The sequence below is a fragment of the Meles meles genome, chromosome 2, assembly GCF_922984935.1.
Source record: "Meles meles chromosome 2, mMelMel3.1 paternal haplotype, whole genome shotgun sequence".
NCBI classification, from domain to species: Eukaryota; Metazoa; Chordata; class Mammalia; order Carnivora; family Mustelidae; genus Meles; species Meles meles.
In genome coordinates, this window is record NC_060067.1 from 100,443,419 (window position 1) to 100,459,968 (window position 16,550).

General features: G+C 36.1%; 1 protein-coding gene across 1 annotated transcript in view; it reads right to left on the reverse strand.

Annotated features, from left to right (window-relative positions):
* Positions 1–4,792: 4,792 nt before the first annotated feature.
* The window catches only part of LOC123931857 (glutamyl aminopeptidase), an 88,052-nt gene continuing 76,294 nt past the window's right edge, over positions 4,793–16,550 (reverse strand). Inside the window, exons 18-20 of the mRNA XM_045989486.1 lie at positions 15,208–15,348; positions 6,596–6,674; positions 4,793–5,594 (exon numbers count right to left, since the gene is read on the reverse strand). Of these exons, the coding sequence (XP_045845442.1) occupies positions 5,451–5,594; positions 6,596–6,674; positions 15,208–15,348 (364 nt within the window). The 3' untranslated portion in view covers positions 4,793–5,450. The remainder of the gene's footprint in view (positions 5,595–6,595; positions 6,675–15,207; positions 15,349–16,550) is intronic.

Genomic DNA, 16,550 nt, shown 5'->3' on the forward strand with positions numbered 1-16,550 from the left:
ATCAGTTGATGGACATTTAGATCATTTCCACCTTTGGTTATTATGAATGATTCTTTGATTATTCATGTATCCGTTTTTTGTGTGGACTTATATTTTCAGTTATCTTGGGTATATTATAAGTGGTGGCATCATTTGGTAACTCTGTGTTTAACATTTGAGGAATTGGAGAAGTCAAGTTTGATGATTTATCAGTGATGATTCTAGTGTGCTTATGTATCCCAATATAAAAGGGAAACACACCGCTCCAGATTCTTCTCCTTGATTACAAATATGACTCTGTCTCAAATGCTGCTTATCATAATTTCTCCTATATTCTAAAACTCATCAACACTAGAACAGACTCTCTGAGGGTCATTCTAGTTCATCAGTCTGTGCCAAGCAAAGGACCCAGCTTGGAGCTTTTTACATGCTAAGGAAGATGGCAGGAAAGGAGCACTGGGTAAAATGGAAACATAAACCCAAACAAACTCTGTAGTTACACTTTGTATCATTCAAGAGTCACTTCAGAAAATATTGTAGATATACCAAGCAGAAAAAGATGAAATACAAGGCATTAGGCACTTACACACCATTAAAAGGGCAGGAGGAATAGAAGTCAGAGAGTTAGTGCCAGGCTTCTGGTTTCAAGGTTGCATATCACTGCCATTTTGATCCAGAGATCAGAAACTGCTAGTATCACACAGAAGTGAGGAAACTGTGAGTATCTCATCAGAGCTTCCCTGCACCACAGAGATGGCAAATACACAGGGATATGAGTTCAGAAGCTGTCAGCTCACATGTACCCTAGAAACTGCTTTCCCCTGAACTCTCCTGGAAGGGAAGAACAACCTCTCCTCTGTTTTCCTTTCAAGTCACATAGAAGTGCATATCATTGGCAGAATTTAAATCATGTGGAAGCCAAAGAAGTGCAATTTTTGGCATCCCAGCTTGGCAGTACAGGAGGATAGGGACAGAGAAGCTGGGAGAAATGGAGGTGCAGGGACAATAGACAATGTCTAGCACGTTGTCAGATACAATTTAAATCAGATGATCCACATTGTCGTTAGGAAATAAACATTTTATTCATGTAAAATAGTATTTAAAGAACATTTTATTCATGACAAATAGTATTTAAAGGTTTTCCAGTAGAACATCAAGTAAAGGTGTTGTTGGTGTTAGTGACTTCCCACATTCTCCTTGCCCCATGTGTTTCATCCCACTCCATTAATCCCCTGACTCAATTTTTCTTCCAGTTGTCTTCTATTTTTTTGTTTTTTAAGAAGACTCCATGCCCAGCATGGAACCCAACTTGGACTTGATCTCACAACCCTGAGATCCAGACCTGAGTTGAGGTCAAGAGTTGGACACTTAGCAGACTGAACAACCCAGGCACACTGGTTCCAGCTGTCTTCTAAATCTATTCCTGAATCTAGGCCAACCAGTACCTAAAACAAGTCTTGCTATATAATAGATTTTTTTTTTTTTTTTTTGAGAGTGAAAGGGAGAGGGTGGGCAGGGGCAGAGGGAGAGGGAGAGAGAATCTTAAGCAAGCTCCACACCCAGAACAGAGGGGCTTGATCTCACAACCCTGAGATCGTGACCTAAGCTGAAATCAAGAGTTGGGCACTTAACTGACTAAGTCACCCAGGTGCCCCTATAATAGATAATTTTTAATATTAGTTATTTGAATGAATATGTGAATGAATGAGTACTTTATTCAGACTTCTCATTATCATTCCTTTCCCCAAACTTCGTTTTCCTTTCAATGATCTTTTAATTGCTATGCTTTTCTCACTTGTCATTTACTTTGGCTAAATGGTGCCCATAGCATCTATTCACAAGTTTAAGGTTAGGCAGTGATCCTAAACTGGAGAGATTTGGCGTCCTGCAGGGCACTTGGCCATGTCTAGAGACATCTGGGGATGGGGGAGACACTACTGGCAAATAGAGGATAAAGTCCAGGGATGCTGCTAAACATTCTACCATGTATAGGATTATTGGATCTAATGGCAAACATGTGCTCACTTTGAATATTTTTAACTCAAATCAGCATACATCACTTTTACTCCTATTTCACCAACCACCATAAGTCACATACCCATGCTAGACTTTGTTGGGGCGAGATAATGGGATCCTCCCCTGGGAGGGACAGGAACTCTTTGTGAACAATACCATAGTCGGACATATTGTCTCTCCTTAGTGCCTTCACTTTCTTACGTTCGGTGATTCTTGAACCCAAGTTTACTGTGTTACCCACACTAGTGTCACAAGTGGGGACTAGGAGCCTTAATAATGACAATAAAAGCATCTAACGTTTATTCAGTGATTATTGTTTCCCATACATTCAGCCTTTATCTGCATTCTTGCATTTCATTCTCACAGCAACCCATTGAGGTAGTTATATTTTTATCCCCACTTTATAGATGAGGACACTGAACAACGGAGAGATTAAAGGTACCTGACTACCAAGTAGCTGAAATTCACATCCAGATCACTCCAATTCATTTTTCTGTTTTTTAATTTTATTTATTTAAATTCAATGAACATATAGTGTATCATTAGTTTCAGAGGTAGAGCTCAGTGATTCATCAGTTGTATAAAACACCCAGTGCTCCTTACATCACATGCCCTCCTTAATGCCTGTCACCCAGTTACCCCATCAGATCCCTCCAGTTTTAAGGCACACATTTCTATTCTAATGCTGCCATTAAGAACATAGATTCTGGTAATAAACTGCCTAGGTTCGAAATCCTGCCTGGTGCCAGACACTACTTTATGGCTTGAGCAAGTTCTACAGCTTCTCTGTCTCAGTTTCTCCATCTGTAAAATAAGATATTAACAGTACCTACCTCATGGGGTTTTTGTAAATATATAGAAATTAAGGTATGTGGAGTCCTAGTGTTTAGGACAGTGTGTGGAGTACTAGTGTTGAGAATAGTGCTTGGCTTAAAAAACAAACAAACAAACAAAAACCACTTTGCTATTATTATTAGTTAATGTTTTAGAAAGCTCCACTGGTAATTCTATTCCCCTACCTTCAGTTCTCTCCTTAGTCTTGATTTCCTTTGAGAATCACTGTTCTAAATTTTTGTTCCCCCCTTACATTTACCTATTTTGGGACTAACACTTTACCAACAGAGAGAGTATGCAGGAATACCACTGCTTTCAACCTAGCTGTATAGGTCTGCTTCCCAAACCTTCCCCACCTGTCACTTTTGCTCATGGTTTATTATTTGAACTCTTAGTTTATATTTATGTGGGTGCAAAGCAATGATCTAGAATACAGGAGGAGACTGCCTAGGTCCAAGGCAATAATACTGGCCCTGTTCCTTGCCACATGACCTTGCTGATCATTTCTTCCAGTTAATTTTTAAAAGTTGATGGCTTACTGCAGTTTACTTTTAGAAACAATATACTAATTTTCCTCCCCTATGAAAATCAGGACAAACCAAGCAAGCAGAGTAGTAAATTCTTCTTGGCAAAGGTCTGTCCATCAGTCACCAGCATTTTAAAAACCAGATGCTGTTTGAGAAGGGCCTGATAGGCTAGTGAAGTTATTATGACAGAGTGTGCACGGCTCTTTTTCACGTGGAGTAAAGAGAACTAAACAATTCATTTTCCATTTTGCTGCTTAAAATGGAATGAAACAGAATGACTTAGAGGCAAGTTGGAATTGTCTTATTTACCATCCCCCTCAAACTTATATTTTTCTTTAAAAATGTGTTTATTATATAAAGCAGGAGGATAGTCCATCCCCCTCCTTTTATGTCGACTGGAAACAATGCATAGACTTCAAGTGCTGGTTTTGATTGTGATTAATTTGAAGTTAGGGTGTTAAACCTTGTGAAGATAATAGGGCTTTCCTGATGATTTATGGTGTTAATGTGTTTTTTCTTCTGAAGTTATTTAAAATAGCATTTTTAAAGTTTTGGTCTGGAAATTTCTTTTTCTTTTTCTTTTTTTAAATCTTCCCTACAACCACCACCCCACCCCTGCCTGTATTTGAATTTGTCAATTTAGCTGTGTAGATTGAGAAGCAATAATTAAGAAATAGCAGTAAGAAAGTTTACAAAGCCTGAGAGTATTTAATTAAGGCATAATATACCATAGATAAAGTCAAAGCTAAGATTTTGATTGTTTCCATGTGCTCCAATTAGCATCAAATTAATCTTAAATCATTTTATACTTCTGAAGTTTCCAAATAAATTTAGATTTTCTAGATACAGCCGACTGAAATGTAGTCATTTACCTTCTTTGCTGTCTATTCAGCTTACTTTGTGGATCTACTAGGCACCCAGTGCCATAGTAAACCTATTCTTGCCACCGGCTTCTACAAAACTGATGTCTTTAATCAAGTCACGAATATAAATTTGATCAGGGCTATTTTGTATGGATTAGGATCTAAAGGCTTATACATAAAAGTTATCTATAAGAAGATATATCCTCAGATATGCAGAGTCATGCTGAAGACATACATGGGTTTCCTCATTTTCACACTTAGATTGCTAGGTTAGATCAAAGCTAAATTCTAATTCCATTTAGTTTTATGGAATAATCAGGCTTCTCTCTTTCCTGACCAGTTTCCAATTATTTAGACTTTTTTCTCTAAAATCCATGGAGCAAAGTTAAGCACTATCTTTCCTCTAATTTCATAGCATATTTGAAGGAGCTTTGTAGGGAATGGAGCAGGACGACTGAGTACCAAGCATGAAAAAGGCTAGGTTCTTGAATTGTTTTTGTCTCATGCTAAGTTATCTGGGGAATGCAGCAGTCATTATTATTCAAGAGTAAAGTGACACTGGAAAACAACATATTTTCTTCAGATTAACCATTCAGATTTATTTTAAAAAGGAGAAGAGAATGTTTTTGTTGATTTTAGAATGAAGGCAATAGGCGTTTCTTTGGCTAATTCATGCAGTCCTTGAGTAAAATTTAAACCTGGGTTACTTTGGTAGGATTTAAAGGAGTAGGACACATGTGAATACAATGATATTAGATATGTGTAATTCTGAATAATAAAATAAAGATTAAGATGGTAATTTTGGTCCCTCAAGTACTGGTATTTAAACTTTAAAAATCAATCAAGAGAGAAGATTAAGTGGTGTTTCTTTGGTACTAAAAATGTAAAGCTAAGACCAAATTGTTCTATTTTCACAGATTTAAGATATAAAGAATGATATTTAAAGACATTAAAATGGCTATTAAATTCTCTTCAGTTTGCAAAGAATCTCCTATGAAGTACACTTAGAAGAAATCCCTGAGTACATTAACTACTGTATTAGTATCTTCCTTCATAAACAAAGAAGAACAATTTGAAAGCTTTGCAAGACAGAAACACACTACTTAGCAAAAGCAGTATCTGTGTATAAGACTCCCTCCATAGTGCTTGTAAATTTGGCCAAAATATATGTAATAGGAGAAACAATAGAATCATAAAATTAAAATATGACATTTGGACACATTAACCATTCTTAAGGTAAATCCAAAAACCATTGTCTTATGGTGTTTCTGTTTTGCCTTAACCACTCGATATTGTTCTTCACTGTTTCCAGCACTTGCTCCCTAGGTATTTCTCCTGCTCCAGCATCTGGATACTTTTTGAAAAAACTCTCCATCTAGAAATGAGAAAGAAATAATTAAGAAAGTCATTTTCAGCCTAATTAGTATTCAAGGCTTTTATTTACAAGCTGGATTTGTCTTCTTCTTCCCTGGAAATTCATTATCATTGCACAACACTGAGTTACATGTCTTGGTGCATCAATTAGACTGAGCCCTTCTCTCAGATTGGTAATCATTACCCGTGACTTTTGGACTTTTGGCAGCATGTCAGGTCCAGAGAGGCTCTGCCATCTTGGGGAAGGAGAGCAGCACACCAACGGCTGCATGCCCCTCTGTGCTTCCGCTGCTTCTCTGTTTTCTGTGCATGGTTCCTGGAAAACCCAATGTGTGGAATGCGGGCTTCGTTTTGCCTTTCGCTTCAGGAGCTGGGACTATTTTAATATACTTTCAGCTCCCTTATTAAGGCCTCATAATACCACCTCTGTTAACCTTGGTTCTCTCTTTCATCTTCCTTCCAAAATCCTCCCCCAAACTCAATCATATATTGTCTGTCACTTCCAAAAATAAGAATAATTTTGTTCAGAAGAATGTTAACATTCCAATACATAATATACTGATAATGAAAATGCATACAACCTCAATTTTCCAACATTAATAAACATTTTTCCCTCTGGGAACTGAGATATTTGAAACTTAAATATCTTTAAATTCCAAAACTATGAATTTTGAAAGGAATCAAATCTTGACTATCTTATTCCAGGTTACCTACAAGGAAGGGGGAGACATACTGTCCACACTTTGGTAAGCCAGAAGGTCTCATGTAGCCTTCTAAGCCTGTCACGGCCTCAGCTTTCTCAACTTTTACACTTTGTTACTTGAATTGTTTTCAGTTTAGAAAAAGTAGGTCTACATTTAATTAGATATAAAACTTATTTCTTTCTCCTTGTCTTCTGAAATCTGAATAGAGAAAATGCCATTTCCATTTGAAAAAAAAAAAAAAAAGGAAAAGTTTAATTCTGTTCTTCCTAGACAAGTTTAGAGGGATTTCACTTCATACCTGCCAGAGCTGAAGTTCAGTGTTGAAAGGTTCTGCTATTGTGACAATCCTGCCAAGGTTTCTGTCATTGAGTGTATATCTGAAGAGAAATTTAAAGAAGGAAGAGGGAATATAAGTGCCCAGAACTTTAAATCCTTTCTCTAGATGTAGAAATTTCCTTTTGATTTGTGGGGTTTTAAAAATAGTAATTTTCAAAGTAAGCAAAACAGTAAGTAAATACATTTGATGCTGGTTGGATTCTCCCAGTCTGTTCTTTTACCCTGCACACAGGAGAACCCAGACAGAGATCAGGTTCCTCCACCTCCCTCAGGGCGAGGTGCAGATGGGCAGCTCAGTTCTTATCAGAACAGGAGCAGAAATGCCACATTCTTCCTCTGCTTCCTTGTTGAGTGAAGGAAAATTGCTTGCCTTTTGTTCTCTTCCTCCAAGCTCTAGCCACACCGACAGGATAAGGTCCTAGGCCTCATGGGGCAGAGCCCTTTAACAACTTGTAGTTCTCGCTTAGGGAAACTAGCATGAGTGAGAAATAATTATGTATGTCCTTTAAGCTGCTGCATTTCTGTGCTTCCCACACAGCAAAGCAGCTCTAGTCAACTTTACCCTGATAAATCCTCCATGCATCTTCCCTCAGGTACAGAAATTTGAACATAAGCTATTTATTCTTCTTTCAAAAAGCTTTATGAGCTACTTGCATACTGTATTAGTCTGTATCACTCTATATGATCTATATTAGTCAGGCTACACAAAGACACTTGAAGCTAAGTGCAAGGATAGGATTTTAGAGATGATTCTCTATTCCTGTCCCTGTCATACTTTCTCTCTTAAAGAACAAGCATCAGAAATTTCCTAACAGACCACAATACAAATAATTCTGATTATTAAAAATCTCATTGCAACCAATCACGGTGTGAAAACATAACCACAAGAATTATGTATTAACTTTGAACCACTGGAATGCCAGGGAAGGATAAAAGAAATCTTATCACTACATGGAGAGATAAACAAACATTAGAAGAAATTTTACATTTAAAAATTATCACATAACAAAAGCAGAAGCCATGGAGATAAAAGCTAATAAAGTTTGTTGTATGTATTTTTTAAATGTTTATGCTAAAAAGTTTATAAAATTAAGTAAAAATTCATTATTTTGTTGTGAAAAGAGCAAATATTTTCACTATACAAAGAACACTTACAAACTGGTAAAAAGGAGAAATATGCCAATGTGAAATTATCAAAGAAATGAATCAGCAGTTTGCAAAAGAAACATAAAGAGAAAATGAACCAGTGGGGGAAAAAACAGGAAATGTTCTAATAAGTAACCATGATTTTCAGTGAACTAGGTCCAGTGCTCACTCTTATCACAGACACAATTGAACTGAAATCCACCATTTCTTTCATCTCTCATGTCTTAACAATCTAGTGTAAGCAATTTCCCTTCAATGTCATTAGTCATTATCCCAAATATAATGTATATGCTGCTTGTCCTCACCCCTGACAGACTCTGAGATCTCTTCCAACTAGCCTTCTGGAATGAACTCTTTCCAGGGAGTATTTCTTCTCATTTGGAGAACATTTATTTTCCCACATCCTTCATAGAAGCAGGTCAGAAATGGAGTTGATGTGCTCATGCTCCCCACTGTGGATTCCAGACCAGTATTTCTCCACTCTTTTTAAAAACCTCTGTTCCTTCTAGTTATTCCCCCTCACCTAACTTATGATACACTTTAGCACCTGACTCCTAGTCTTCCTCTCTACTCCAAGCTGTGATTTCAAGACCCACATCGATGATAAATATAACATCTCAGCTCCTTAGTTTCTTGACATACTCATTCCCAATGATATTTTCTTTGCTTTGACTGTCAATTCCCATGATCATGCCTTGTGATCATCAATAAGTACACTGTCTCTAAAATTGTTCATTCATGCACCCTTCATGACAAAATTTACCTTTCAGTTTCCACTGTGACCATTCTCTGACTTCATACGGATTTCTGGCCCATCAACCATCCCTAGCCCTACTCTCCTGGACCACCAGCTCTTCCTTTTCTTGCACTTGTTTCCTTATATAGTTTAGATTCCAGAGTCTACCACTTCCAATAACATTTTTTCCTAAGCCCTAAACTCCCTTACAGTTTAATAACTTGTGTCTAGCAACAAACACTCTAGCTTTGGATGAAATCAACTGCCCATTTCCTCTGTGTTTGCGTCAAGTGGCTCATCAGTCAAGGGAGGTCACCCAACTTTTTCCAAAATGTTTCGGTATAAATTCATGAATATCAATCTTAGATGGACCCTCCATGTTGACAGTCCTCCTACATTACCCTGGACAGTTCATTCTCTTAATCCTTGAGTTACTTTTTTCAAGTGTTTTCACTCTCTTTCAACCTCCAGACATTCTCCTGCTTCCCTCCTTCTCCAACAAAGATGACCTTGTCTTCTAATTCACAGAGGAAATACATAGTAACTCCTACATCTTTTAGTTTACAGACATACAAAGATACCTGTTTTTCTTCTGTCATCTGTGCATTGACTCCAACTTCTCCCCACTTTCTTAAAAATTTTATTTTAAAAAAGAATCTTTTCTGTCTTACATATTACATCTCTCATTCATCACTGGCTCTTTCTCATCAGCTTTAAAATAAAGTAAACATATTAAAACTATCTTCCATGGGGGCGCCTTGGTGGCTCAGTGGGTTAAAGCCTCTGCCTTCGGCTCAGGTCATGATCCCAGCGTTCTGGGATTGAGCCTCACATTGAGCTCTCTGCTCTGCGGGAAGTCTCCTTCCTCCTCTCTTTCTCTGCCTGCCTCTCTGCCTACTTGTGATCTCTGTCAAATAAATAAATAAAAATCTTTAAAAAAACAAACAAACAATCTTCCACAAAGAAAAAGAAAAGTATTCTCTTCCTTGATCTGGCGTCTCTTAATATTCTTTATCTCACCTCTTCATTCATGGTCAAGATTTACAAGACAGTTATCTACATTTCATATCTTCATTTCCTCTCCACTGATTGATTAATTAAATTGCTTCAATTTAGGTTTTGCCACCATCGTTCCACTGAAAAACTCTTTCTAGAGTTACCAATAGCTTTTATGCCAGTAAATCTAATGGACATTTTCCAGTCTTGGATTTACTCCACCTTAAGTAGCATTTGACAAGAGACTATAACTTCCTTCAAACAATCTCTAATTCAGCATTTCAAAAGAGACTCAATGGCATCATAAATAGGAAACTGAATTCATTGTTCTCCTTCTCCTTATCATTTCTATAAATCTAGGCATTATCCTTGTTCCCTCACTTCTATTTCTAATTCACCAAGCTCTAAATGTTCTTACCTCTCCATCTTAATTGTTATAACCAGAGTCCAATCTACCACTATCTTTTTCTGGGACTGCGCCAATAGGTCTCTAACAGCTTTTCTCAAATTCACTCTGGCCCCCATCTAGGTCTGTGCTTTACCACCAGAGCTTTCTTTTCAAAATAAAATCAGTCATTTCACTCTCCTACTTAAAATCTTTTAGTGACTTTGCACTGTTCTTATAACAATAGCCCAAATCTTAACCTGACCCTGCAAAGGTTGGCCCTTATCTTTTCTCTTTTCTGATAGAAGGTATTCATCCAGGAATGTTTCATCTCCTGTTCACCTAAATAACTCCTGCTTTTCCTTTAGAATTCAGCTCAACCATCACTTCCTTAGGGAAGTCCTTAATGTCCAAATGCTCTTGACTTGGCCAGTTTCCCTTTTATACTCTTCCAGTGTGACTAGAACCTCTTCTGTTTGCACTTATTACAGTTTTAAGTGTACATGCATTTGTGTGATTCTCTAATTAGTATTGGTCTCCATTACCAGATCTTAAGCTCCATGAGGACAGAGATCCAGGTCTGTTTCTACTATTGTATCTCCAATCCCAAGCACAATGCCTGGTTCATAATAGATATTATATAATATTTACTGGCTAAAAGGATTATAACTTAAAATGAGGTATCAGTTTTTATATACTCAATTAGCAAGGGTATTTCTTTTTTTCTTTCATTTAAATTCTGGTTAGTTGACATACAGTTCAATATTGGTTCAGGTGTAGAATTTCAGTGGTTCATCATTTATACATAACACCCAGTGCTCATCATAAGAAGTGCCCTCCCTAATACCCATCACTCATCTATCCTATCCACCTCCTAGCTCCCTCCATCAGCCCTTGGTTTGTTCTCCATAGTTAAGAATCTCTCATGATTTGTTTCCCCCTCTCTCTTTTTCCTTCCTGAATATTCATTGGTTTTGTTACTTAAATTCCACATATGAGTGAAATCATATGGTGTTTGTCTTTCTCTGATTTTGCTTAGCATAATATACTCTAGCTCCACCCAGGTCATTGCAAATGGCAAAATTTCATTCTTTTTGATGGCTAAGTAGTATTCCATTGTATATATACACCACCTCTTCTTTATCCATTCATCAGCTGATTGGCATTTGGGCTCTCTCTGTAGTTTGTTATTATTGATAATGCTGCTATAGACATCAGGGTGCATGTATTCCTTCAAATGTGTATTTTTGTATCCTTTGAGTAAATACCTAGTAATGCAATTCCTGGATCATAGGGTAGTTCTATTTTTAGCTTTCTGAGCTATACTCAGAAATATACTGCCATACTGTTCTCCAGAGTGGTTGCGCCAGCTTGCATTCTCACCAACAGCGCAAGAGGGTTCCCCTTTCTCTGCATCTTGCCAATACCTGTTTTTTCCTGTGTTGTTAGTTTCAGCCATTCTGACAGGTGTAAGGTGTTATCTCATCATGGTTTTGATTTGTATTTCCTTGATGATGAGTGATGTTGAACACCTTTTCATGTGTGTCTGTTGGCCATCTGTATGACTTCTTGGAAAAAATGTCTATTCATGTTTTCTGCCCATTTCTTAACTGGATTATCTGTTTCTTGAGTGTTGAGTTTGGTAAGTTCTTTATAGATTTTGGATATTAGCCCTTCATCAGATGTTATTGAAAATATCTTCTCCCATTCAGTAGACTGCCTTTTAGTTTTGCCGATTGTTTCCTTCACTGTGCAGAAGATTTTTATCTTGCTAAGTCCCAATAGTTCATTTTTGCTTTTGTTTCCCTTGTCCCTGGTGACGTGTCTAGTAAGAAACTGCTGTGGCCAAGGCCAAAGAACTTGCTGCTTGTATTCTTCTCTAGGGTTTTGATGGTTTCCTATCTCACATATGGGTCTTTCATTAGCAAGGATATTTCTAAAGACAGCCCTGAGTATGAGCAAGGGTTGGAAAAATGGGCAAAGTTAATAGTAAATTTTTTTTCTGGGTGGCCATTCTGCAACATTCATCAGACAGTTTGGAACAGTATTATTATCCAACACACAGAGATTGGTTAAATAAACTAAGATGTATCTACACATTGAAATATGATTGAGCATCAAAAATAACATTAAGGAAGCATCAAAAATAACATTAAAGACATGAAAAGATATCCACAATAAAGGATGATGCAAGGGGAGAAGCAGGTTATAAAACCACATGTATTATAGGATTCCATTTCTGTAAATAAAGAGCCATGGAAAAATGTCTCAAGGTAAATAGTAGTGTGAAAAGGGTTATTTCTAGGTAGTGGAATCACAGGTAATTTTTGTATTCCTATTTTTGCTTATCTGTATTTTGTGCAAAAAAAAGAAAAAAATACCTACCCAGTTTATAATAAGAAAATGGGAGATTTAGAAAAAGAATCACACCAAGTTGCTATAATGATATTCTGTAGATTCAAAGAAAGTCTGTTAATTAGAGGTAAGAAAACAATTTTTCTCAGTGACCTTCTATAATTCTATAATGTTCCTTTTCTGTTTTGTCTTAATGACTACAAATTAAAAGATATTTTGGGGAACTAGCAATGAATAGATTGGATAAAGACTGAAACTACCTATGTAAAAACTAAAAATGTAAGAACAAAATAGTTTAATCCCAATAAACCAATATCATATAAACTGTAGCATTTAAAGGGAAGTATGTTGTATATTTATCATATTAATTACTTTCAGAACTAAAATAAGGATTTATCTTAAACATTAAAAAAATATATTATATAGCAATCATCTTCTTGGACTTAATATTTATACAAGTATTATTATATTATCTAAAAGAAATTATTTCAATGCACATAAAACTTATAATTAAATTCTTACTAAACTTTTTGTCTATGAGGCAGTCTTTAAGTGGTTTCAGTCATGTCCCATTGACTTAATTTTCAACCATAGTCATAAATTAAAATCAAACCTTAGCACACTACGCTGCTGACTTATTGAGTTCATTCACCTTCACAGTTTCATCTAAGACCTTACTGGAATAAACAAAAGCAAAGACTAACTGCAGATGTATCTTTGGAGGGGCGCCTGGGTGGCTTGGTTGGTTGGGCGGCTGCCTTCGGCTCAGGTCATGATCCCAGAGTTCTGGGATGGAGTCCTGCATTAGGCTCCCAACTCCATAGGGAGTCTGCTTCTCTCTCTGACCTTCTCCCTTCTCGTGCTCTCTCACTCTCTCTCTCTCAAATAAATAAATAAAATTTTTTTAAAAAAGAAGTGTCTTTGGAACTTTTTGATTAAGTCTCGAACTAGAAAGGGCATTAGTGGTGTGGCCATCAGTTGTCATAAAACAATCACATGACAAAACCATCTATAAAAAAGCAGCTTATTTATTTTAGGATGACAACAAACTATTCAGTAACCTAGGCAGGAAAATCACTCATTGTGAATTCTGGAAAATATTCAGGAATTTGGAAATATTTGTATAAAGCTTGCTCATTTTTGTTTAATTCCTCCTATCCGATTTTAGCAGGGAAATTCTATTTATTCAAACTAACCATAATTAATATCGGGTGTTATATTTGTGTCCAACATGTGGTTGTAGTATAATTTTATGTTTGAGGCTATGTGAAATAATACCTCATGAGAATTAGATCATTAGACTATGAAGAAATATTAAAAGTCTTGGGTGAGTGTTTTGGAACTAGCATTGGAAATAAATATCAATTTATTATTTTTTAAATTCAGGATTAGGTCTAATAAATTTATTTTAGGGCCAGATGTTTATGACTTCCATGACAAAATAACACCTGTTTTTTCTAGTTATTAATTATTAAGAAGTACAGAATGAACTAATTTTTTAAATGAAAAATGTCTTATTTGAAATAAATCACACCATAACTATTCAAATAAGCCTTAAAAAGTACTTTATACTTAATAAGCAGTAAGGGAATGGCCATTTTATAATACAAAATGGAACATTATTTACTTATCTTTTTACAATAATTCAAAAGTAAGCATTCTTCTTCATCTGCATAGGCTTCCTGCATCATGTGTTCAAAAAATGAAAGACTTATGGTCTTTTTGATTAAAACAAAATACTCAGTACTTGTCACTAGGCATATATTAAGCAAATGAAAGGTACTAGCTTGCAGGACATGAAACTTTATCTTCAGATAAGAACATGTTCTCAATAGAAAGATTAAGTAATTCTAAGCCATGCATTTCATTGAAACAGTTATAAACAGATGGACAAAGCAACACACACACACACACACGCCAATCAATTTTTGTAGAGATGGATGAGCAGTTACACGCAATCACTGCAAAAATAGAAAAACCAAAACTTCCTCACAAATAGGCAAAAGCAATGTAGGGTATCTTAGTTGAAAGATAGAGATACTATCTGAATCTCAGAAGGATGAGAAATGTGAATGAACCTAATGACAGCCTGGTGAATTGTGGGGTAGAAAAGAGAACAGAAATAAAAGTTATCTTCAGAGTTAGTGTTTCTGATAAGGCGGTCATTATCAATGAGGGAGTGCTGATGGGAAAACAGGAGAGATTAGGAGAGGATAACAGGGCGTGTTTCCCAGTGTGGGAATTACAGACAGTAAAGGTCTTTTTGTCAATGTCTACATGGGATATATAATCTATATTCTATTTTATATTCTGTAAAGAAAATTTTTAGTGGGAATAACCACTAAATTTAGAGGATTAGTACCAAGAATAGCAATATTTCTTCTAAACGGGGCTGAAGAAATGAGAAATTTGGGAAAGCATCTCTTTAGTTTGTTTTGTTCCTCTCTTGTCCTTTCTGTTTCCCATTTTAAAATTGCTATTGCCTGGAGACTGTAGGTCCCTTTAATACCTAAAGTATAATTATCTGGTCAAGGGAGATAAAAGTTTTCATTCATATAAGCTCAGTAAGATATAAGGCTCCAGTTTGAACCCAAGTCCAGAAACTCACTTAGTTTTCATTAAATCTTGAGAATTAAATACATGCCTGGCGTTATACTAGGTGCTAACACAACAGAAAGTTATATTAACCTGTTTTAACCAAACTAAAAATAATGCAATTTAGGCATCTCTCCAGATTTCAGAACTCTGTAGATCAGTTAGAAGAAATAATTTCCAGAAAAGGAATTGGGTCTAAAATTAACTAGTTTATTGCTTCCCTAGAAGGAAAATACCATGATCCTTTACTTCTAGTAATATGCCATTCCAGATATTGTACAGAAAGTACAACAAAGAGAAAAAGAAAGAACTTGTCAATGGTATCAAACAAAGAGAACAAGCCATTATCTGATTATCCCACCTGTCGACTAGATATTCCCAGTTGAGCTGAATCCAATTCCAGGCCATATTCTTCCCATAGCTGTTGTATGAGATATATCGGATAACTGTAAACACATCCTGAGTTTTAATAAGGTTTGGGTCCTTGAGCAAATCTAAATATCTAAGAAAACACAAATAGAAAAACAATTCAAAATGTTAACTATTAACTTTTAAAAAATTAACTGAATTTATTGTATACAAGCACTTCACCCACTTACCTATTATCCCCTTGAACTACAAAATTTTAAAAAACAAGTAAATTAAGGGAAAGTATTTATACTTTTATTTTCTAAAGAATAACAGTTACATCTTATTTGTTCTTTCCTAGATTGTAAGAAACAACCTTCTAAAGCAATTTATATGGTTAGATTAATTAGCTCTAATTATAGTCTAACGCAAAGAAGTCCAAGATAAATTAAGTGACCTAATTGACAGATTTTTATTAACTGTATGCCATGGCTGTACCTAGAGGGAATATCTTGACATACTCTAGACCATTCAACTTCCAGAATCTGCACTTTAGTGATAGTCCTGAATTTTTGTGTAACTTATCACTCATCCTCTAATTCACAAGAGTCTTGGTAAGACATGTAAGCACTTGCTAATTTTCTCATCAGATAATCAGCACAGTGGCATCAAAATAATGGATCAATATGATATTTTATGGAATGACAAAATGATCAAGTTCTTGATAGACTATTTTAGAGCCAAGAGCAGAAGAACGGACATCTACCCTAAAGCAAGATGGTGAAGGAGTATTGCTGGCTTTGTTTCTGGTAATCCTTACAAATTGGTTACTGCATCATAATTTCCTATTTATATTCTGCCTCGTTCATGACCTGTACGTTTCTCAAGGATAGATATCATGCCTTATTCATTTTTATTCCCACAATTTATATACCTACACATAGAAAGGACATCCTATATGTTGGTTAAGTGAATGCAGTAAGTAACTCAGAAACCATAACTAGGCAACTAATGAATTAGAGCAGATGCTAGTTGATTTGGGGCATGTCTGTAGTGGCAGAAGATTCACAGATGTGCTTCAAGCAGTCTTTCTGAGTGGAATATAAATATATTTTGTGTGTATGTGTGCATATTGTGGCACACGCTCCTCTGATGACAGAAACCAATTTGTTCTGGGCTTGGATCAAGGTCTCCTTGATCCTAGGGAAGTAGGTAGGCTCCTACCCCAGCCTCAGAGTATGATGATGGCCCAAATCAGTCAAAGGAATTCAAGTTCATCCTCTCTGGCAAATGACCAAGAGGTGGACCTAGAGTATAACCCAGAATGATCAAGTGTGATCCAGTTCTGGTTATGAG